The following is a 21,068-nucleotide window of genomic DNA, read 5'->3' on the forward strand; positions in this document are numbered from 1 at the left end:
AGAAAATGAGTGTCTTAAATTGAGGAAATATGGTATATCAATATCACAGGTTGTTGTTTGATGATACCAAGTTGTGTGGGTCTCAGTCTTATCTGTTACATGAGCAGTTTGGACCAGATGAGCTCTGAGAACCCTTCTGGTCCCAACACCCTTGAGTTCTGTAACACCACGAAGGGATAGTCTTGACTGGGCAGCATTTGTTGTGTAATAACCACCAAGATGGGGCTCCCATCCAGATTCCTTCTGTGCTTTGCCCTTTAAGAGTTGAGGGTCTTCACACTGCAGTGTCCTCCCTCAGGACTGGTCACCCACCCACATCATTGAGAAGAGGCTTCAGAATGTCCCACCTTGATAAGAACAAATATACTTATTAGAGGTTGAGGAATCTGGCTTACAGATAGGAAGGGGGTGGTGCTTGCCAACTATAACTCCTCCAAGAAGCACTCCTAGAGACACAAAGCTTTCATTCAAAGGATTGACTCTGGGCTTCCCTGGTGGCGCAGTGGTTAAGAATCCACTTGCCAAGGCAGGTGACACGGGTTTGAGCCCTGGTCCGGGAAGATCCCACATACTGTGCACAGAGCAACAAAGCCCGTGTGCCACAACTACTGAGCCTATGCTCTAGAGCCCGCAAGCCACAACTACTGAGCCTGTGTGCCACAACTACTGAAACCTGCGAGCCTAGAGCCTGTGCTCTAGAAGCCACTGCAATGAGAAGACTGCACATTGCAACGAAGAGTAGCCCCTGCTCGCCGCAACTAGAGAAAGCCCGCATACAGCAAGGAAGACCCAATGCAGCCTAAATAAATAAATAAACAAACAAAGGATTGACTCTAAAATTGGCTAATAGTAGAGTGGCCATACATTCTAGTTTCCCCCCAACTGTCCCGGTTAACTCATTTGTCCCAGTGTTGTTATTAACAGTTCCCTCTATGTTTCAAGTCTACAGACTGATCAGGGAAGTGATTGGGGAAGAGTGGCTACCAGTGTCACTTTGGCTAATAATGGCCCCAAATGGTTCGAAAATCACTAACCTCAGGGACACTGTTAGCATCTGGTTAGCCAGTACCAGGTATTAATGCTCAGTTATGAGCCCTGGGATATTTCAGCATTAAAGCAAGAAATGTCAACAAGGTGATTGACTCAATGGTTAGGACAACCATCACCCTTTATCCAACTTATTCCTTAACGGAAATTATGCGTTTCCTTGATTTTTGTACTTTTTTTACACTTGAATGATTCTGAGTGTTATAGCTACTACATCTTGCAGTCAGTGACATTTTACAATTAAGGAGATCCAATAATTTATTACTCTTAGGATCTGGACTCCTACCTCCTTTACAACTTGAAATGAAGGCTGGGAGTGTAGAACCAGTGGGTCTTTAGGATATAAAGATTTTATTTAGGCATTTGTCACTCTTTTTTCTGCCTCTTCCCACCAGGAGAAGTTGCTCCAGTGCAGGGAACTGCATTTGACCTGAGGAAGCCAGTGGAGCTTGGAAAACACCTGCAGGAGTTCCACATGAATGGCTTTGACCACAATTTCTGTCTGAAGGGATCTAAAGAAAAGCGTTTTTGTGCACGGTAGGCACTTTTCATTTGCTGCCTGTACTTTTCATTTGCCTTTCATTTGTTGGGAAGAAAAGATACCAACTCCTATTTGAGGAGCTTTTCCTTTGCCATATTAATGCCATTTACTCTGCTACAGGGGACCAACTACCACATCCTATGTGCCTTTTCAAAGCTCCTATTCCATAGGTGAATACATCTCCCCCCTCCCCCTTCATACCGTTTTCCCTGTGCCCCTACCTGGCATCCTGTCTCTTTGCTTCCCCTCTCCCCATCTCTGCCTGTTCTCTAAGGCCTTTTTTTGTTAGAAACCCCAACTCCTCCTTACTGAAGTCACCTCTGCTTTCCAGGAACTTCCAGAGCCCTTCGTCCTTGACTTTTTTTTTTTTTTTTTACGAACGAGGCAATTTATTAACCCAGCATCATTTGTTCTAATGCTTCTTGTTGGCAGCTGCCACCTGTCCAGCGATTCTGTCCAGATCTCTCTGTCCCTGAGGTGTTAGTTTGCGGCCCCCATCTTGGTCCTTTTCCACCATTTTCAGCCCCTCCAGGGCCTGGAGGACCCGCCGGGCCACGCTCTTGGAGCCTCTGCTGAAGTGGCTGGGCATGACACCATTCCTCTGACGCCCCCCCGTAGATCTTGGTCATGGAACCAACCCCAGCGCCGCCCCGGAGGTACAGGTGCCGTGCTGTGGAAGCAGCTCGTGTGTAGAACCAATTCTCATCATAGGGAGCGAGCTCTTTATGCTTGGCCAGCTTGACAGTGTCCACCCATTCAGGGACTTTCAGCTTCCCGGACTTTTTGAGGAAGGCTGCCAGAGCTGTGACGAACTCCTGCTGGTTCACGTCCTTTACAGTAACTCCAGGCATCGTGCGGCCTCCAAGCTGCCAGCCAGGGAAAAGCCGTCCTTGACTTTTGATGTATGATTTGCCTACTTCCATGACAAGCTGGAGGTTGCATTTCCCTTATAGCACTCACCACCTCCAGCCTCATCTGACAGGCATCTGTGTCCACACTCTCCTTCTCACTAAATTCCAAGTACCTCGTGCCGTCTTATCTTTGTGAATCTCTACCTTTACCCTAACACCCTAATACCATGCTCGGCACTAGCAAATAATCAATAGATGTTTGCAGAATGAACGGGTCTTAAATAAAGCAGAGAAAAGACCGCTTTTCTCCTCTGTCCCTCCTATTCACATTTCTCTTTCCATGGCCCCCACATGAGGAGACCCTCCGACCTCCCCGCCACTATTCAAATCCTGGCCTTTCTCTTTCCAAACATGTTTCCCCGAACCTCTTGGTTGACTACACATTGTGGGGATGTCTTACCTCGGTAAGTCTGTAAGACCCAGCCTTTCTTTATCTATATATCCCTTTGACCCCAAGTATAGGACCAGGTAGGTACTCTCCCATCTGTAGAGGCCAGGTTTTTTTAAAAAAGGAAACAATTTGGCAGAAACCCAGAACAGATCTATTCTCGGGGGAAAGAGCCCTGCCTGCTCTAGCCCCAAGGGTGGCGGGCAGTTTAATTTGGAGAAGCATCTATTCTCTTTCAGAAGACGTAGCTGTTTGTCTTGCCAAACCAAGCAGAGAGCTCCACCTCTTTACGAGAAAGTATCCCAGCCTAACTACCTGTCTCCAACCTGGCCGCCCCCGACACACACAAACATATCTGACTGGGGTGAGTCCCTTTTGCCCTTCCCCAGAGAAGCCAGGCTCAGAGCGAGAAGTTGCTATTGGGGATCCTCAACACCACCTACTCATGCCTCACCTGAGAGGCTGCCAGAAGTTCCCTCCATGCTCTTCTTACCTTTGTCTCCTCCATATATGTTGTCCCTGCTCTGTGACTGGGTCTAATTCCTGTCTCAGAGCTGCTTCCCAGCTTTTCCCTGTCTGCTTTTCCACCCTGGACCTATATATATGTGGTCTGGCTTTATCCCTAGGGTCCATCATGCTGGGAGCGGGCGGGTACTGGAAGTGTACACCACCCAGCCGGGGGTCCAGTTTTATACGGGCAACTTCCTGGATGGCACGCTGAAGGGCAAGCGTGGAGCAGTCTATCCCAAACACTCCGGTTTCTGCCTTGAGACCCAGAACTGGCCTGATGCAGTCAATCAGGTAAGTCTACAAGCCAGCTTGTTAGAGCGGTGGTGTGTCCAAGGTCACACTGGATGACAGAGATCATAACACTCAAGTCAGACCTGGTCTGTATGATTCAAAAGTCTGTGTGTGTTCTCTTCTCCAAGTCATGAACAACACAGGAAACTCTTAACCACATTACTAAAATGGCATTTACATGTTAAAAAAATCTATTATTTTCTGCAACCACAGTGCTAAGATGATCCTCCAAATCTTTTCATCCTGTTTACTTCCCCATAACTTTCTTTTCTAGCTATTGCGTAGAGTAATGCTCCCCAAAGCTCCAGCCCATAATAAGATGCTTGCAGCTTGCACCAGAATGTAAATCAACCCTGCTTCCTTAAGAAAGTCTTGCTGTGATAAAGTGTGTTTAGTGATGTGATTTTCATTCTGGTTCAAGTTCTTTATCTCATTGCAAACCAATAATAAACAGTTCTTAACACTGGCAGCTGGTTCACAGAACTGGTCTAGAGACCAGTCCAGAAGCCATCCTGAATGGTTAAGGGTGCAACCTGGGCTGGCAGGGTGTAACCTGTATTGTTTTCCCCTTCACAGCCCCACTTCCCTCCTGTGTTGCTGAAGCCTGGTGAGGAGTATGACCACACCACTTGGTTCAAGTTTTCTGTGGCTTAAGGAAGTGTAAAGATATGACCTGCTCCAGGGCTAGGTTTGGGAGCCCCTTCAGCAGCCTGTCACCTATGCAGAGATGAAGATTTAGAGGCTTTAAAAGTGATCCTCTGAATTAAAATCATACAAATGGTAGCTGTCATGATAGTCAGTCTGAATAGATTTCCTTCCCAAAGACTGGCTCCAGGCCATGTCTAATGATCAGCTCTATTCTCCGTGCAGTGAAGAGGACCTAGCCGTCAATGTCACCTAAGCCTTGACCGTAGCCCAGAAGTGGTAACTGAGCTCCTTGTGTTGGCTCCATCTCTCCATTCTGCCTCTTTCTTTTCTACTTTTCACCCTTTTCTTTCTTTGATCCTACTCTCATTCCTTTTCTTTTTCCTCCTTCTCTACCTCACACCACCTTGCACTGTGCAGCACTTTAGAGTTTTCAGAGGTCACTTAGCTCATTCAACCTGCTGGCAGAGGGACCTCTCTGCCCCGATACAGCAACAGATGATGAAGTGAGCCAGCTGAGGCTTAGAGGGGATAAATGACCCATCTAAAGGCACAGAGCTAGGAAAAATTTTAGCCAGGACTCAAGGTCAGATCATGTGAATTCAGGTCCCCTTCTTTGCCTCCACTCGTCTTCCAGAGCATTCCGAGCATCACTGATGGGCAAAGGGGGATCTGACCCTTACTCTGTTAGAGCCATCCTTTCTTCCCAGATTCACTTTTATAAGAAGCTTTAGTCTGCCTCTGAGCCTTACAGATGGTGTGACTTAAAGTGCAAGATCAAAATGTCCAGAAAGAATGTTAATTTGATTCTCTGCCTTTGCGGTTAACTGAGAAAGCCCAGCCCAGCCAAGGCATGGGAAGGAAGCCATTGGAGACAGGAGCTGTGTTAGTGTGAGGAGGGCCTTGACTGAGGATTGCACATTGCACTGAGAACAGATGTTGTGTTATGTAGATGAGCCTGGGCTTCCCTCCTTTCCTGAATAACTGAATCATCAGTGATGGGTTTGGGTTGGTGGGTTTTAAAGAAATTTATCTTATACTATTATACACTAATAATCGGTTGAAATAAAATCAAAATCTGCATCTTCAGAAAACTCCCAGTTTCTTCACTTTAGATCTGTCAGGCATGGACCTTTGGGAAATGGACCAAATATAAATGGTGTTCTGGATTCTACCATACTCTCCAGTACAGCCCCAGCCATCTTCCTAGAGGAACACTACTTAAATGGCAGCCTATGGAAATTCCTATACTTCCCCTCTCTCTTAGCAACAAAAATAAACCAGTTTATTTTTTAATTCATTTCAGCATGGATTTTCTGAGTACCTATTGTGTACACGGTTCTCTCCTGGGTTTAAGGGGCTCAACAGGTAATGTCCAAGATGTAGTTATGTTCCTTAGAGATATCACAGTCTCTCTGGGGAAAGCAAGACTAATAGTAACAACCAGATGATATAGAATTGCACCACGACAGAGCTGGGAGCCCTGAGCACTAACTTTGCTCCTGGCTTTTACTACATGGGCAAACAATCTAATTCATTTGGCCTGTTTTCTCACCTGTAAAGCAAAGGGATCTGACTGTAATTATCTGGAAGGTGAGTATATGTCTGCAGGCTGGAACTAAATTAGCCACTAGTGCAATTCATGTGAGGTGGTGAAAACAAACATGGTACCCAATAGGGAAAACACCATATATAACTACAGAATTATTAAAGCCTCGTTGAAATGCAAATATCCACTCAAATGCAACCCCCTCCCCCAAGAGTAAGTCTCCAGGTCCTCAGGAGTCCATGCCTTCTTTGTAGAGTCCATACAACCCTCTACCTACAACCAGACTAGTGCTGTATTATTCTGAGTACTGATCTTTCACAGGTGAGCATATTATTGACTCCAGTTCAACGATCTATGGATTCCTGTTTGTTTCAAATTCATATGACACAAGTTCTTAACTGTGAGATTTTCATTTTTCCAGTTCCAGTTCCCACTCATTTTGCCTAACAAGGTAAGATGTGGTCAGTGGGTGCAGGTTCAGTCCCTGGTCGGGGAACTGAGATCCCACATGTGGGGAAAAAAAAAAAAAGTAGAACTTGGAAAAAATACAGAACTACCAGCAGAAGAAAGGAGGGAAGCACAGCATATACCCTCTTCCCTAGCTAGTTCCCATTAGCAGTTATAACCATTTTAAACAACTGGATCACAAGTTTGCAATGGGCTTTTTGGATATTTTCGACAGGACTGCAGTCCTTTTCCAATTGAGGAATTTATCTTCCTTTAAGTTCCAACTTCTCCAATTACTCAAATCATAATTAAACTCTCAGATGGTCTGGGTAGCACTGCCAGCTATAGCTGGCAGTGTAAGGAAGTCAGCAAATCCTCTCTTCAAATGTAGAAGGAAATTGACAAAACAGTTCCCAGTGCTCTGGGAACTGACCCAAAACATACAACCACCCAAGACACGTTTATGTTTGAAAAACTGCTGAACTTTGAGTAGGAACAGTGGAAGACTGTGGCATCCTTGCCTGGGGCTGCTCCCATTCCCTTTATTCCCCCAGCTCAGTCACTGTGGAGCTTCTGCCAGAGCAAAACAGAACACGAAGACCAGGAGATTGCTATGGTCGGAAGGCGGGGGAGGTTCTCATTTTGGAGTGGTAGGTGATATCCATGCCCAGCTGCTTTGTCAATAAAAATAATCTTGGTGCTACGACAGCAGGGAGGGTTGATGGCTCTACTAGCTTGAGTTTGCAATTATGGTTGGAGCAAGCAGATTTCTGGGTGATCAGAGGCTACACACATACATAGCAGAGACCAGAGAGGGCCAAGCTATTCATACACTCCTAGCCAACCCTGAGGCTGCATGCATGTGCAGAGGAAATTAAAAGGGACTTAGCAAAAAGCTAAAACAGACTTGAGAACAGCCTAAACACTGAATCAACTCCCTACCTTCACACAGATCCATCAGCAGACGGCAGAAATCTGGTTGAGGTGTCTGAGCACGACTATCCAGTTGCTGACCACTAAGCAAGCTATGCAGACACAGGGCAACCCCTACAAAGCTGAGCTTAAAAATAAACACAGGGACTTCCCTGGTGGTCCAGTGGTTAAGACTCTGCACTTCCACTGCAGGGGGGAAGGGTTCAATCCCTGGTCAGGGAACCAAGATCCCGCATGCTGCTTGGCACGGCTAAAAGAAAAACTCTGAGGAGTCCTATCGGACAGGGGTCCCCAACCCCTGGGCTGCACAGCAGGTGGGCGAGCCAGCAAAGCTTCATCTGCCGCTCTCCATTGCTTGCATTCCGGCCTGAACCATCACCCCCCAACCCCCACCCCAGGTCCATGGAAAAGTTGTCTTCCACAAAACTGGTCCCTGGTGCCAAAAATATTGGGGACCACTGCTGTAGGAAATAAAACTTGTTTTTAAAGAAAAAGAAACTATTAAAAATAAACACAAGAATGTTTTCAGAAATAACAAAAAACACTGAAGAGATTGCAAAACCAAGCGAAATTCTGAGGTTGAAATGTACAGTAACAAATGACAATTCCAACTAGAGAGGCTCAGAAGCAGATTAAAGATGGCAGAAAAAAAAGTGAACTTGAAGACAGATCAATAGCAATTACTCAATCTGAAAAACAGACTGAAGAAAATGGAAGAGAACCTCAGAGATCTGTGGCACAACAATAAGCACATCAACATATATGTAATGGAGGTCCCAAAAGTAAAGGGACAGAAAAATATTTCAAACATTAATGGCAAAAAACTCCCCAAATTTGATGAAAACCATTAATCTATACATCCAAGAAGTTCAATAACTCCAAGAAGGATAAATACAAAGAGATCCCCACCTAGATACATCATATTTGTTTATTTGGGCGGCGGGGGGCGCATTGGGTCTTCGTTGCTGCACATGGGCTTTCTCTAGTTGTGGTGAGCAGGGGCTACTCTTCGTTGTGGTGCACGGGCTTCTCATTGCAGTGGATTCTCTTGTTGCAGAGCATGGGCTCTAGGCGCAAGAGCTTCAGTAATTGTGGCACGCAGGTTCAGTAGTTGTGGTGCACAGGCTTAGTTGCTCCGCAGCATGTGGGATCTTCCCGGACCAGGGATCGAACCCATGTCCCCTGCATTGGCAGCTGGATTCTTAACCACTGAGCCACCAGGGAAGTCCCAGATACGTCACATTTAAACTGTTAAATGACAAAAAGCAAAAAGAAAATTTGAAAGCAAGAGAAAGAAGTCCTGTCACTACAGAAGACCACCAGTACAATTAACATCTGACTTCTCATCTGAAACAATGGAGTCCAGGAGGCAGTAGAATGACATAGTCAATGTGCTTAAAAACCAAGGATTCTGTATCACCCGAAACTACCCTTCAAATGCAAAAGTGAAATAAAAATATTCCCAGATAGGGACTTCCCTGGTGGTCCAGTGGTTGAGACTTTGCCTTCCAATGCAGGTGGTGCGGGTTTGATCCCTGGTTGGGGAGGCTAAGATCCCACGTAGCTCAGGACCAAAAAACCAAAACATAAAACAGAAGCAATATTGTAACAAAGTCAATAAAGACTTTAAAAAAAATGGTCCACATCAAAAAAAGTATTAAAAAAAAAAGAAAAAAATTACAAGATAAACAATTAGAAAACTCATTGCTAACAGAGCTGTCTTACAAGAAATACTAGAGGAAGTCTTCCATGCTGAAACGAAATTAAGACAATAACTTGAATCCATGGAAAGAAATGAAGAATATCAGAAACAGTAAATCTTCTCATCTTTTCTTTAAAAGATATAAGGTTGTATAAGGCAATTAAACACTGTATCATTGAGTTTATAATATACAATACGGCACAGGGAAGGAAGTTCAAGAAAAGAAAATATACTGGAGCAAAATTTCTATATTTTACCAGAATATTAATCTGAAGTAGGGACTTCCCTGGTGGCGCAGTCGTTAAGAGTCCACCTGCCAATGCAGGGGACATGGGTTAGATCCCTGCTCCAGGAAGATCCCACATGCCACAGAGCAACTAAGCCTGTGTGCCACAACTACTGAGCCTGTGCTCTAGAGCCCGAGAGCCACAACTACTGAGCCTGCATGCTGCAACTACTGAAGCCCACAAGCCCATGCTCCGCAACAAGAAAAGCCACCTCAATGAGAAGCCCGCACACCGCAACGAAGAGTAGCCCCTGCTTGCCACAACCAGAGAAAGCCAGCGAGCAGCAGCGAAGACCCAACGCAGCCAAAAAACAAATAAATAAATAATCTGAAGTAAATTATGATAAATTAAGAGCCAACTACTATGGAAATAACTCAAAAATATAGTAAAAAAAAAAAATTTAAATAGTTCATTAAAAAAATGTTTAATACAAAAGAAAGCCATAAAAGGAGGAAGAGAAAAAGACAAGAGACATATAGAAAACAACAAAATGGCAATTATAAATCCAACCATATCAATATTCTATATGTAGATGATCTAAACAAACCAAAAGGTGGTTTGTCAGACTGAATTAAAAAGCAAGATCAAGCAACTGACTATAGTTGATCCTTGAAGTACCCCACCACCATGACCACCAAGTCAAAAACCTACATAACTACAGCCAGCCATCTGCATCTGTGGCTCTGCCTCTGCGGACCACGGAGGTATGTAGTCTATTGAAAAAATATCCACGTGTAAGTGGACCATGTTGGTCAAACCCACGCTGTTCAAGGGTCAACTGTACAGGCACCAATAAGCTGAAAGTAAATGGAAGGAAAAAACTGAAAGTAAATGGAAGGAAAAAACATACCACACAAACATTAATCATAAAATAGGTAGAGTGGCTATATTAATATCAGAAAAAGTAGACTTAAAAACAAGAAATAGGGGCTTCCCTGGTGGTGCAGTGGTTGAGGGTCCGCCTGCCGATGCAGGGGACACGGGTTCGTGCCCCGGTCTGGGAAGATCCCACATGCCACGGAGCGGCTGGGCCCGTAAGCCATGGCCACTGAGCCTGCACTCCGCAACGGGAGAGGCCACAACAGTGAGAGGCCCGTGTACCGCAAAAAAAAAAAAACAAAAAACAAACAAGAAATAGTACGAGAGATATTTTATAAGGATAAAAACATCAATATATCAGGAAGATATAACAACTATAAATGTATATAAATGTACGCATGCAATAGAGCCTTAGATGCTTTGAACCAATTGTGACGAGAGGCCATGTCTGGAGTTGACTTAGTGTTCGATATAACCAAATAGTTCTGATAAATACTCCTTCAAATCTCTTGAACAGAATGCTAACTTTTTAAAAAATGAGTATTTCTTTGAGCACAGTGACCTCTACTGGTACTAATATAAACCCCTTTTTCATAGAAAGGTTCCATTCCCGCATAGGGTCATTTGGTTAGAGAAAGGATCGGAGAATCCTAGAGGATGTATTGTAGAATCCTCCTTTGAATCACATGTGAGTGCTGCTTTCTAATAGCAATAAGCTAGGCCAGTCTGTCTAACTAGTGAAGCTGGAGCTGGTTAGCACTAGTCTTTAAGCAGCAGTTTTCAATTTTGGTTGTATATTAGAATCACCAAGGGAGATATTTAGAATATTAATGCCCAAGCTTCACCCTCAGCAACTGATTTCATTAGAATGTTTTTAAAGCTCCCTGGGTGATCCTGATTTGTAACCAGGCCTGAGAACCACTGCCCTAGTGTAAAAGCTTTCCTCAGTATTGCCTCGTAACATTCACCAGTATTTTAAGCGCATTAGTGTGTTTAGCTAGAATTTGCTCTCTAGCTTCAGGAAGTTACTTCCTCAAGAATAAGTCACAGAGAAACAATCTTCCCAGATCAAAAGTATGTCTTGGTAAGGCCCTGGCAACCCTACCAATAATCCTGGTACTCAAGATCTTCAGAGATAATTATTTTGAAGATTGTGAACAGTTAAAGAGAAACATGGGAATTCCCTGGTGGTCCAGTGGTTAGGACTCCAGGCTTTGACTGATGAGGGTGTGGGTTCAACCCCTGGTCAGGAAACTAAGATCCTGAGAGCCGTGCAGCGTGGCCAAAAAAAAAAAAAAGAGAGAAAAGAGAAATGTCTAAACCAGGTGTTGGCAAACATTTTCTTTAAAGGTCAAGAGAGTAAATATTTTAAGCTTTGTGCCACTTACAGTCTGCAGTTACTCGACTCAGCCACTGTAACACAAAAAGTCACAGGGTACCCGTTCTTAGGCAAAGGGAATTCTTGTTATAGGGGCCCAGGAACTCTGGTGATAGTCCAACAATGTCAATGACCAAGATAAACAGACCCATCTACCTTTACCTCTGCCACAGAGATTATTTCTTTACAGCCAGATTTTTTATCCTTGGCAGCAAAAGGATTCATTTCCTAGAATCCAGATTTCTTAGAGATATATTATAAACCGAGATAAAAACAGGGTCTTTGTATGTAATCACATCCAGCCATCTTCAAGCTTCAGTCACTAAGAACCCAGGGAATCTAAAGAGGTGGATAGGACATAACCTTAGGCATCTGACAGTCATAAGAAATGGATGACTTGACCTTCCTTATATAGGTTAGGCTGACTCACCTAGGCTCACCAGTTCTTGGGGTGTTAGTAAGTTTGTACCCTTTCTGCAGAGAACTTTCTGCACAGGAATTCCCCACACCCCTTCTGAGCAGAACTCTCAGCGTTAACCCAGGTGAGGGGATAAAAACCTTGCACTAGAGTTGCAGAGTAGAGCTGGGCATTGTAAATAGCAGCCTAAGGATCTAAATTCCCTGCAGGCAGATCAGACAGAGTCAGTCTTACAGGTAGCTAAACTGAAAATATGGACTTTTAATTGAAATGGTGATTAATTATAAGGGTCTCACAGAAGAGAGAAGGTTCCAATTTTCTGTTTGGTGTAACAGATTAGAATTCATTCACTCATCCATGAATTCACTTTTCATTCTTCAGATATTTAAGTGTTAATAAGCACTAGGCAATGAAGAAACAGAACAAGGCCCGGTACCTGCTGTCACAACTTGTCTTGTGGTAGAATAGCGACGGAGAAGTAAACAGGCAATTACAGTCTCCTACTATAGACAGTGTGTTGAGAGCAAGGAAACCTAAACCAGACTTGAACACACGGCAATTTAGAGTGGGGGGAAAACATGTATTTTACCGCAATTAAAACAAGCTATGCTGAGACACCATTTTTCAACACAAGATTGGTAAAAATCAACAAGGTTGACAGCCCACCATGTGGTTACACCATGTGTACCAATTGGGCAATGTCAGAGAGAAATAGGCACTCCTATCCATTTCCACCAGGGCAAATAGTACCTAGCAAAAATATAAATGCACCGGAGCCTTTGACCCAGCAATTCAACTTCTAGGAATTATCCTAGATACAGGGTCACATGTGCTATGTATTGTACAAGGTTATCTACTGCAGCATCATAGTAGTAATTAGAAACTACCCTCATATCTATTTGTAGGGAACTGATTTAATTCCTGTCACTCTTTGCTCAAAAACTCTCCAAGGAAAACAGAGTCCCTCCCAAAGGACACAAAGTCCTCCATGATCTATATCTTACATCCCCTCCCTTCCTATGCCATCTCTTCCCACTCTCCCCTCTGTTCACTTCCTACGGGCTTCAGACTACTTTAGGGCCTTTGCATGAACTGTGCCCTCAGAAGCTGGTGTAACTTTCTCTCTGGCCCCAATGTTGTTGCTATCAGAGGCCTCCTTAGACCACCCTTTACACAACAGCAACCAATCCCCTATCCTTTGTTTCATCATCCTCCCTATCAGTTATTACCCACCTGATATTTGTTCATTTTGTCTCTCCAGAGCTCCAGCTCCATGAAGATAAACTTTGTTCACTTCTATATTCCAAAGCTAGTAGTACCTGGCACATTGAAGGGGCACAAAAGTTTAATGCGTAAATTATGCACCATCCAAGCAACTAAATAGTACGCAACTTAAAAAAAAAAAGTGCCATTTTTACTTATATGAAAGATCTCCAAGATATTAAATGAGAAAAACAAGGTGTATGTATTTTGTGTTAAAAGAAAAAAGGAAAGTGGGAATTCCCTGGCGGTCCAGTGGTTAGGACTCGGAGCTTTCACTGCTGGGGTCCAGGTTCAATCCCTGGTCAGGGAACTGATATCCCACAAACCATGTGGTGTGGCTAAAAAAAATTTTTTTTTTAATATTAAAAAAGAGAGAAAATATCTATGTGTACTCAGGCTATATAACTGACAACAATGGTTGCCTTTGGGGAGGTAACTGGGCAGCTGAGAGTTAGGGGTTGGGAGCCTTCTCACTGTATACACATTGAGTATATTACCAAATCAAAAAATGGAAAATAGGTTGGGCCAGCAGCCTGTGGGAAAAGTAAAAAGCATTAGGTTTGAGAAGTGGCCTTGAGGGCTGTGCTCTAGAATTACCCTTCTATCTAGCATCTTTTCCCCATTAAGTCTGGAAAGAAAAGTTTATTAACTAAGACCAAGAGTTATTTTGTTCTTTTACTTCCTGACTTTTCCATAATGTGGTCTTATTTTAAGGGAGCAGTAAGGTGCTTTATTAAAAGTTAGGGCTTTGAAACCATTAAGTAGGAATCAAACTTTTCCTACCTTTTAGCTGGTTAATAGTACAGTATTGTTACCAATCTCTCTGAGCCCATTTCCTCTTGTATGAGATGGGGTTTTCAACAGTATTAATTTGTTGTGAGGATTAAGTGACAATATCCTTTGACATTTTTTACTAGAATGGTATCCGTAAACCTATTAAGTTGTGAAAAAAATTTACAGGCTTTGAAACCGCCTAAAGGTGCTTTTCTTCCCCACCTTTTAGATCTGGATATAACAGCTTTAATACTACCATACCTTAAACCTAGGCACCTTTGTCTCATTTATTCGGCTTGTCACCAGTTCTCACCACCCTCCGAACACTCCAATACCAGCCAGGCCCCGAGTATTTCTCGCTACTTTGACCTTCTTTGCCTTTGTGTCTTCCCAGCTATAAAATTATGCATACATCTTTTAGGCTATACTATACAGCACTCCCCTGCAAAGGTCTCCAAGCAATTGTTGCTCACTCAGAGCCAGATCTAATGAATTCTTTGCTCCTGTCCTTCACTGTTAACTCATTGCCAACATGTCAGTTTCAGAGCTTTCAATTCCTACTTAAGCTTAATATATCCTGGAAATCACTGTGTTCCTTTAGACTTTGAGATAGGCTACACAAAGACAAAAACCACAATCCCACACTACCATTCATTTAACCCAAAGTCACAAATTGATGGTATTTCAAGACCCCCTCAAATTTTATTTTGTCCTCAGGAGAGGGGACATGGTAAAATGGTAGGACCACACTTTAACTTGATACTTAGCTTAATTCAAAGCCCAAAGGAGAACTACCAAAGTGAAGTCATGAGTTATGCTTTACCTACCTCTATACCTAGGAGAGAGAACCAAGGTAAGGTTCATTGCCCAAAGCACTCAATGTCTGACGTGTTCAATTAGCTACCAATCAATGCCAGGTTAATAATTTAGAAGCAATGAGTTTAGACCAGCACTTATCAAGTCAATCACAATCAATTTAGCAGTCCCAACCTCTAAACAAAAAAAAGGTACACTGAACAAATGTATCATTTTAAGATGTATACTAAACACAGGGGTACGGACTTGCAGTCAAGGGTACAAAAGGTGTTGGTCTATACACCCAGTATTCTCTTTACCATAAGGGTAAATATAATTTTCTGTGCTTGTTTCTTAAAATCATTTTTTCCCCTAACCCCTCCTCCATATCATTTTTACCCTTTCACACTAATCTCTAGGATGCTGCTAGTAATCCATCCCAAAGCTACAGGATGTTTCCTACTCTTGGCTCAGAACTCCCACTTCCAAAAATTGAGTATCAGGACTGTTTATTCTCTGCAGATTTATTGTTGAGTAATCTTATCTTTATATAATACAGAACAATTAAAGCTGACCAAGTGCAACAAATAAGCCTGCTGATTACACACATAGCTTTATACCAACCATATAATGCAGCCAGTTGTCAAAATTCCAAAAACAGAACGTCCAAACTTCCAACATACTAATGATCATTCAGACCAGTAAATAAATTTGAGGCAGATCAGTATTCCCAAATTGTAAAGTTATCCAATAACTTTGTTTAAAAGCATAAGAAGCAAGGGCAGACAGCTGTGCCACCAGCATGAAATTTTTTTTGCACCAAAAGCTTGACCAGAAAACTCAAAATTGTTACTGTCCTACGATACTTAAGATATTTAAAGTCCAAATAAAGAATCTACTGGCTCTAACATTCTGAAGTTTACCAGATGCTACCAAAAAATAACTACATGAGGTGTTGCTAAATATAGGTCGGATTTACAAAACTACTTTAGTCTTTTTAACATTTCTGATTGACATCTTTAATTACTTTGCACCAGCCTGGCAAAATAAGATAAAGTATGTTGGTGTTCGTGAACTGAAAAACCTAACTTGGGAATTAATAGATCTCTGCTCAGAATAAGGCAATCCATTTGAAGAGACAGAGGAGAATATCTGGGCTGGAAAATTTTGCAAAGCTGGTTTACATGAAGATGTTTTGTCCCAAATTCAGACAATTCTTCAAACATGCAAATATTTTGGCATAAAATTGATTAATGTTTGAAAACAAAGAAACAAAAGAACATTGAGTATAACTTCCTAGAATGGAGAACTCGAATTTGACACCATCCTATCTAATAGGCTGAAAACCTCAATTAGTTACTATACTTAAATAGGCTTCAGAAAAACCAGTTTCTCCAGCATTAAGTCCAGCTACTCTTGCTCAGTTCCTGTTGCGCTCACTTTATAGCAAGTCAGTGGTCCCTACAGCCTCACAAAAGAGATCATTAGCCTGATAACATCTAATGACGCCAACTCCAATAGATTTAGGGACTTGTCATGATGCATTCATGCTAAGGGGGACTCCCTAGAGTTCTTACCATCTTACCCAAAACTCAAGTGTAGAAAGGAATCTTCCAAGTGTATATATACTATTCAGTGATGTTCAAGACTTAAATACCATTAAACTTTGAATGTAGGTCTGTATGAATATGGTTAATATCAAGGTTGACTCCTGAAGGCTACCAAATTGAGGAGCATTAATACTGAACACAAATCAAAAATCTAATTAGAAACATTTTATTTTAAATGTGCCAAATAAAAACCCACATTTTCAGACCATAGGATGTTAATACATTCAACAAAAATTTATATTACCTTACTGCTGTGAATTTACAGAGTAATAGTCCAGATCCGTTTTGATTAGATGGTTGAATTACCCTTCCCTAAGTTACACTTTACAAACATCACAAATCCCTTATAATAATGTAAACAAAATAACTTTTCCCTAAAAGGTGAACTTGAGAACTTCAGTCCACTCTTTCAGGACTTGCACTTCTTCGCGGACTTCCTGATGGGGAACGACTAAAAAGAAAAACATTAGGTTTGGAACCAATTAGTGTCTACTGAAACTCTTCTTGCATATATGTCAGGGCAAAACTCAAGTTTCAATAAATTCAAAGGTGGCCAAAAGTAGTAAATTCCTACAGCAGAAGTCTAAAAAATTACGTAAGGCTTAATATCACGAATATTACAAAATTTAGTTAAAGAGAACAACTACTTGAATTTTGGGTTTTTTTTTTTTTGGATCACCTAAGAAACTCTGCATCTAGTATTTTAATATATAGCACCAATTCTCCAAAGAGCTCAAAGCCCGGAAAGCAGGCAGTAAGCAAACAAATTCTGCAGAGGCCACACCTGACAGTTAAGATCTGGCAACAAGTTATTTAGCTTACCTTCTTTTTGGAGATGGAGATCTGGACTTCGATCGGCTGTCAAAACAGGAGAAATTCTATTAATAAATTCTATTAAACAGAAATTCTATTAAGAAAAAATACTATCCAACCCCTTAAGTCACAATACCACGAAATGAACCCCCAAACTATCTTGACCTTAAATTGTCCTGCAGTTAAACTGAAAACGAACCTACCAATTTCTCACTAACAAAAGCTAATCTTATAACACCTGTTCTTCATAAAATAAGCGAACTGCTTTATTTTATCACAAATAATCTTTTACACTCTACTTTAAGCACCGTGAACTCAGAATGCTTCTCCATGCATCTATCAATTCTAACATAGGACTTACTATAACCCCAAATTCACCAACTTCTTTTTCACTGTAGCTTGACACACCCTTGTCCAGGACGTCAGCCAGAAGAGGCCATGTATAAATGAAATACTAAAGTTTGGTTTATTAATAAGGTATTGTGTTCCTACTCAACACCTAAGCTTACTGCTAACACTTGAAATTTCAGCAATTCAAAAACACTTTGGATATTGGTGCCATGTAACTAGAAGAGCATCAATGAGATTTTTACCCTACCTGCTTCTTGGTCGTGAAAGAGACCTGGATCTTGATCTCGACCTGGACCGGGATCTTAATGAAAAACAGAAATACAATTATACCAATTAGTCCATAGGAGTAATTTCCTTCAGCAACTACTGAGTACCTTATTAGGTAGGCTAGGAATAGTGGCTAAAACAGAGCAAGATGTCATGTATCAGTCCAAGACTGGACAAGGAATTGCTTTCGGTAAGTTCTGTTATCAAATAAAGAACCACCTTTTCAATTATCTATCATGAGTTGGGTTGTCACAGTTCCTGTACAGAGGTATATTCTTAAACAGTGTAGAGTATCCAAAAGAAATATATGGTGTTCATTTGAAAAACTGGTATTTTATCTTAAAAGAATCAAAGCAACCCCCTGAACTGAAACCATTTCTTCAGGTGGTAAGCTCAGTGAAAAACCATGATTGGGTAAGGCTTTGTTCTTGGATCACCAACAAACTGTCATCGTTCAAGGGCCATCCATTTGTCACATAAACCAAATCAGGCCGACATACACATCTTGAGGTCCTGCAACCAAGTTAAATGCATTTATAGAGTCCAGAGATTTTTCCATTGGACCACAGGTTTTTGAATCCCTGAATTTATAAAGACTGTGCTATTACTGAATAGTAATAACTCCCAGTAGCATTCCCTACCACTGACACGAGTAGCACTATCAACTCATTATCTAGAATTTTATCCATTTCCATCACCTTTTAAGGTCTTCTACAAAGGAAGTAAAAAATGCAGAGGTGCCTAATTTGATTTTTAACTTTTTAAATTTCAGTGTCTAACCCAAGTATCTGGTTAAACAGGCCATGTTCATCCATATGTATGTTACCCTAAACAAATTTTCCATGGTCTCAAACTCACCCCCACCATTCCAAAGAGAAACTTTGTTTTAACTTGCTTCTAACTCTAAATAAATCTCCTCCTGGTTCTAAAGGGTTTCTTACCAGGTATCTGGCAACTATCATCTTCTAGTGCTATTATCATTTACCTATACAACAGATACAAGCTGACTCCAGAAAAGTTTCCAACATGTTTACCCAGTGTTCACTGGAATGATGTGAGGATTTGTGCTTTGGACCCTCCTCTATCACCTCTGTAACAGCCCTTAAAGTCTTTAGTTGGGCTTTTCTTCATCTGGACGTGTACACATTCAACGTTTTCCTGAAGCATTCCATGTCAATTAGGTCCTTAAGATACTCCACTGCTGTCATTAAGACGTGACAATCCAAATACAAATAAGGGGAAAAAAAGGTGCTACATACTGGAAATACCTCGATCCTTTTATAGAACCAGACCTAGATCGTCTGAGTGAAGCTGATCTTGATCTACGAAGAGACACAGATCTTGATCGCCGAGGAGATGCTGATCTTGACCTAAAAATTAAATCAAAGTTGTTTAAGTCCACTTCCAATTAAAGTTTTTTTATCTCTTGTTAAAACCTGAATTAAGCAACATCTCTCACCTCCTTCCCCTGCTCCTGCTGCGAGAGCGAGAGTATCGCCTACCTCTGGATCTTGAATGTGATCTAGACCGTGACCTATTTTTCAAGTCAGAAAAAAGCAAAATGTTAGATGGCAACTCCTTTTTAGAGTTCGTGTGCCTCTGCTGAAATCAAATCTCAAAACTATTTAAACTTAGTGTCTCATTTGGAAATAAACTCTGGGCCTATTAGTTGTCTTTTTTTTTTTTAACTACCTAAAAAAAGATTTGTTAAAAGCTCAATTACATCTTAGAATTACATAATATAAAACACTGTAAGGTGTATTTAAAATAAACCTTGCAAGTTTGCAGGTCGACCCTCTTTGGCCCATGGTCTAGTAGATCTAGACGATCTAGAAGTATCTATAGCCGATCGCTGCATCTAGATGTTTTCTTCAATCTAACGACGATCAAACTGACAGCCAAATGAGCCAGGTGAGGCTTGATTGACGCAAGAAGATTTTTCTAGTTGGGAATGTGGTCAATCTGGTGTTCCTCTTTCTAAACCGGAGGGGGCCCCAATTGTAAGCCAAATTTACTGTTACGGCGATCACCGTCTCAAATTTTCTGCCCTTTAAAGAATAAGGTGAAGCTAGGTGTAGATGACTCGAGGGGATCTGGCCTCTTATGCTGATCACCTCAAGGTCTAGGAGGATCTTAATTGTCGGATTTGCAAGGCGCCTCAGCATGATATCATAAGGCTCGTGACATTCTGAATCAAGGCGACTGACTCAAACGAAGAAACCTGAAAGGTTTTGACCAGGTTGATTATTAATACATTAACATTTAATTAAACAAAAACTGTAAAATACACCTGTACAATTAACATTCAAGTTTATAGAAAAATACTAGTTTCTGCCTTGCTAATAAGAAAATTAACTTGATTAACCAGTACACCAACCACTCCTTTATTAAAATAAATACCTGCTTCTTCTTCGGCGGCTATAGCGATGACAATCATAAGCATAATGTCCCTTTTCGCCACACTCATAGCATCTATCATTGGGATCAAAGGGACGTCGGGCAGGTGGTCTATCAAAACGAGATCTCCGAGGCATGCCTGTTGATAGTTCAACTCTCACTCGGGAACCACAAATCACTCTATAAAAGAAAAACAACGAAATTCTAATGCTTAAAAAAAACAAAACAAAACACGTGACTCCTATATTTAGAACTTTCCAACCACTCTTTGCCCTCACAAGCTTCAGCTATACCTTTAGAAGCCTTTCAAACTCCCACCTTTGTTCCCCAGTTCCTGTCTTCATAAAATGACTATTTAAAATCTCCTCCAGACAACAGAATCCAAGCTTAGCACTGGAATATTCTCACAAACACTTAAGTTTCATAACCGACATGTTACTTACTTCCCATCCAGGCCTCGCACTGCATCTTCTGCATCTCTAGGATCTTCAAATTCCACAAAGGCAAATCCCGGAGGATTTCTGGCAATCCACACAGTTCTTAAGGGACCATAATAACTGAAAGCCCTTTCTAATTCTCCTTTGCCAGCACCAGTTCCCAGGTTACCAACATACACCTTGGTTTCTGTTTAAAAACGCAAATAGAAAAATGTATGTTATGAAAAAACGGGCTTAAGTTTGAATTCTTTGCCTTACAAGAGTCCATCCTTAAGACTGCAAACCATGTTTAACGCTCTCTCAAGGATTGACTTTAGCCTTAAAACCAACAAGTCCGTACATTTCTGAAAAGCTAAGCGTACGACAAAGTTCTTAACGTTCAAATGGGGGCGGTGGAGGGGAACCTCCAAAAAACACAAGCACAGCCGCGTGGTAGGACAACTCCGAGGCATGGGGCGGGATCCGCCCCGGCCCCGCCCCCGCGGCCCGGCAGGC

General features: G+C 41.8%; 2 protein-coding genes and 1 pseudogene across 8 annotated transcripts in view; 1 reads left to right on the forward strand and 2 right to left on the reverse strand.

Moving 5' to 3' along the window:
* The window catches only part of GALM (galactose mutarotase), a 102,095-nt gene extending 88,276 nt beyond the window's left edge, over positions 1–13,819 (forward strand). For 4 of the 5 annotated variants that reach the window (XM_024753524.1, XM_024753520.1, XM_024753521.1 and 1 more), the window contains 3 exons: positions 1,443–1,584; positions 3,514–3,688; positions 13,128–13,819. In XM_024753524.1, coding sequence (XP_024609292.1) covers positions 1,443–1,584; positions 3,514–3,688; positions 13,128–13,250 — 440 coding nt within the window. In that variant the 3' untranslated portion in view covers positions 13,251–13,819. Of the gene's footprint in view, positions 1–1,442; positions 1,585–3,513; positions 3,689–4,264; positions 5,423–13,127 lie in introns of those variants that run through there. The other variant, XM_024753523.1, reaches the window with a different exon arrangement.
* Positions 1,947–2,481, reverse strand: LOC112405210 (40S ribosomal protein S19 pseudogene; annotated as a pseudogene).
* Positions 13,820–16,458: 2,639 nt separating the features above from the next.
* The window catches only part of SRSF7 (serine and arginine rich splicing factor 7), a 5,337-nt gene continuing 727 nt past the window's right edge, over positions 16,459–21,068 (reverse strand). Inside the window, exons 2-8 of one of the 3 annotated variants that reach the window (XM_024753525.1) lie at positions 20,580–20,760; positions 20,140–20,316; positions 19,199–19,273; positions 18,999–19,109; positions 17,720–17,773; positions 17,131–17,166; positions 16,459–16,759 (exon numbers count right to left, since the gene is read on the reverse strand). In XM_024753525.1, coding sequence (XP_024609293.1) covers positions 16,705–16,759; positions 17,131–17,166; positions 17,720–17,773; positions 18,999–19,109; positions 19,199–19,273; positions 20,140–20,316; positions 20,580–20,760 — 689 coding nt within the window. In that variant the 3' untranslated portion in view covers positions 16,459–16,704. The remainder of the gene's footprint in view (positions 16,760–17,130; positions 17,167–17,719; positions 17,774–18,998; positions 19,110–19,198; positions 19,274–20,139; positions 20,317–20,579; positions 20,761–21,068) is intronic. The other 2 variants (XM_024753527.1, XM_024753526.1) reach the window with 2 other exon arrangements.

Source organism: Neophocaena asiaeorientalis, unplaced genomic scaffold, assembly GCF_003031525.2.
Source record: "Neophocaena asiaeorientalis asiaeorientalis breed wild unplaced genomic scaffold, Neophocaena_asiaeorientalis_V1.1 scaffold171, whole genome shotgun sequence".
Taxonomy (NCBI): Eukaryota; Metazoa; Chordata; class Mammalia; order Artiodactyla; family Phocoenidae; genus Neophocaena; species Neophocaena asiaeorientalis.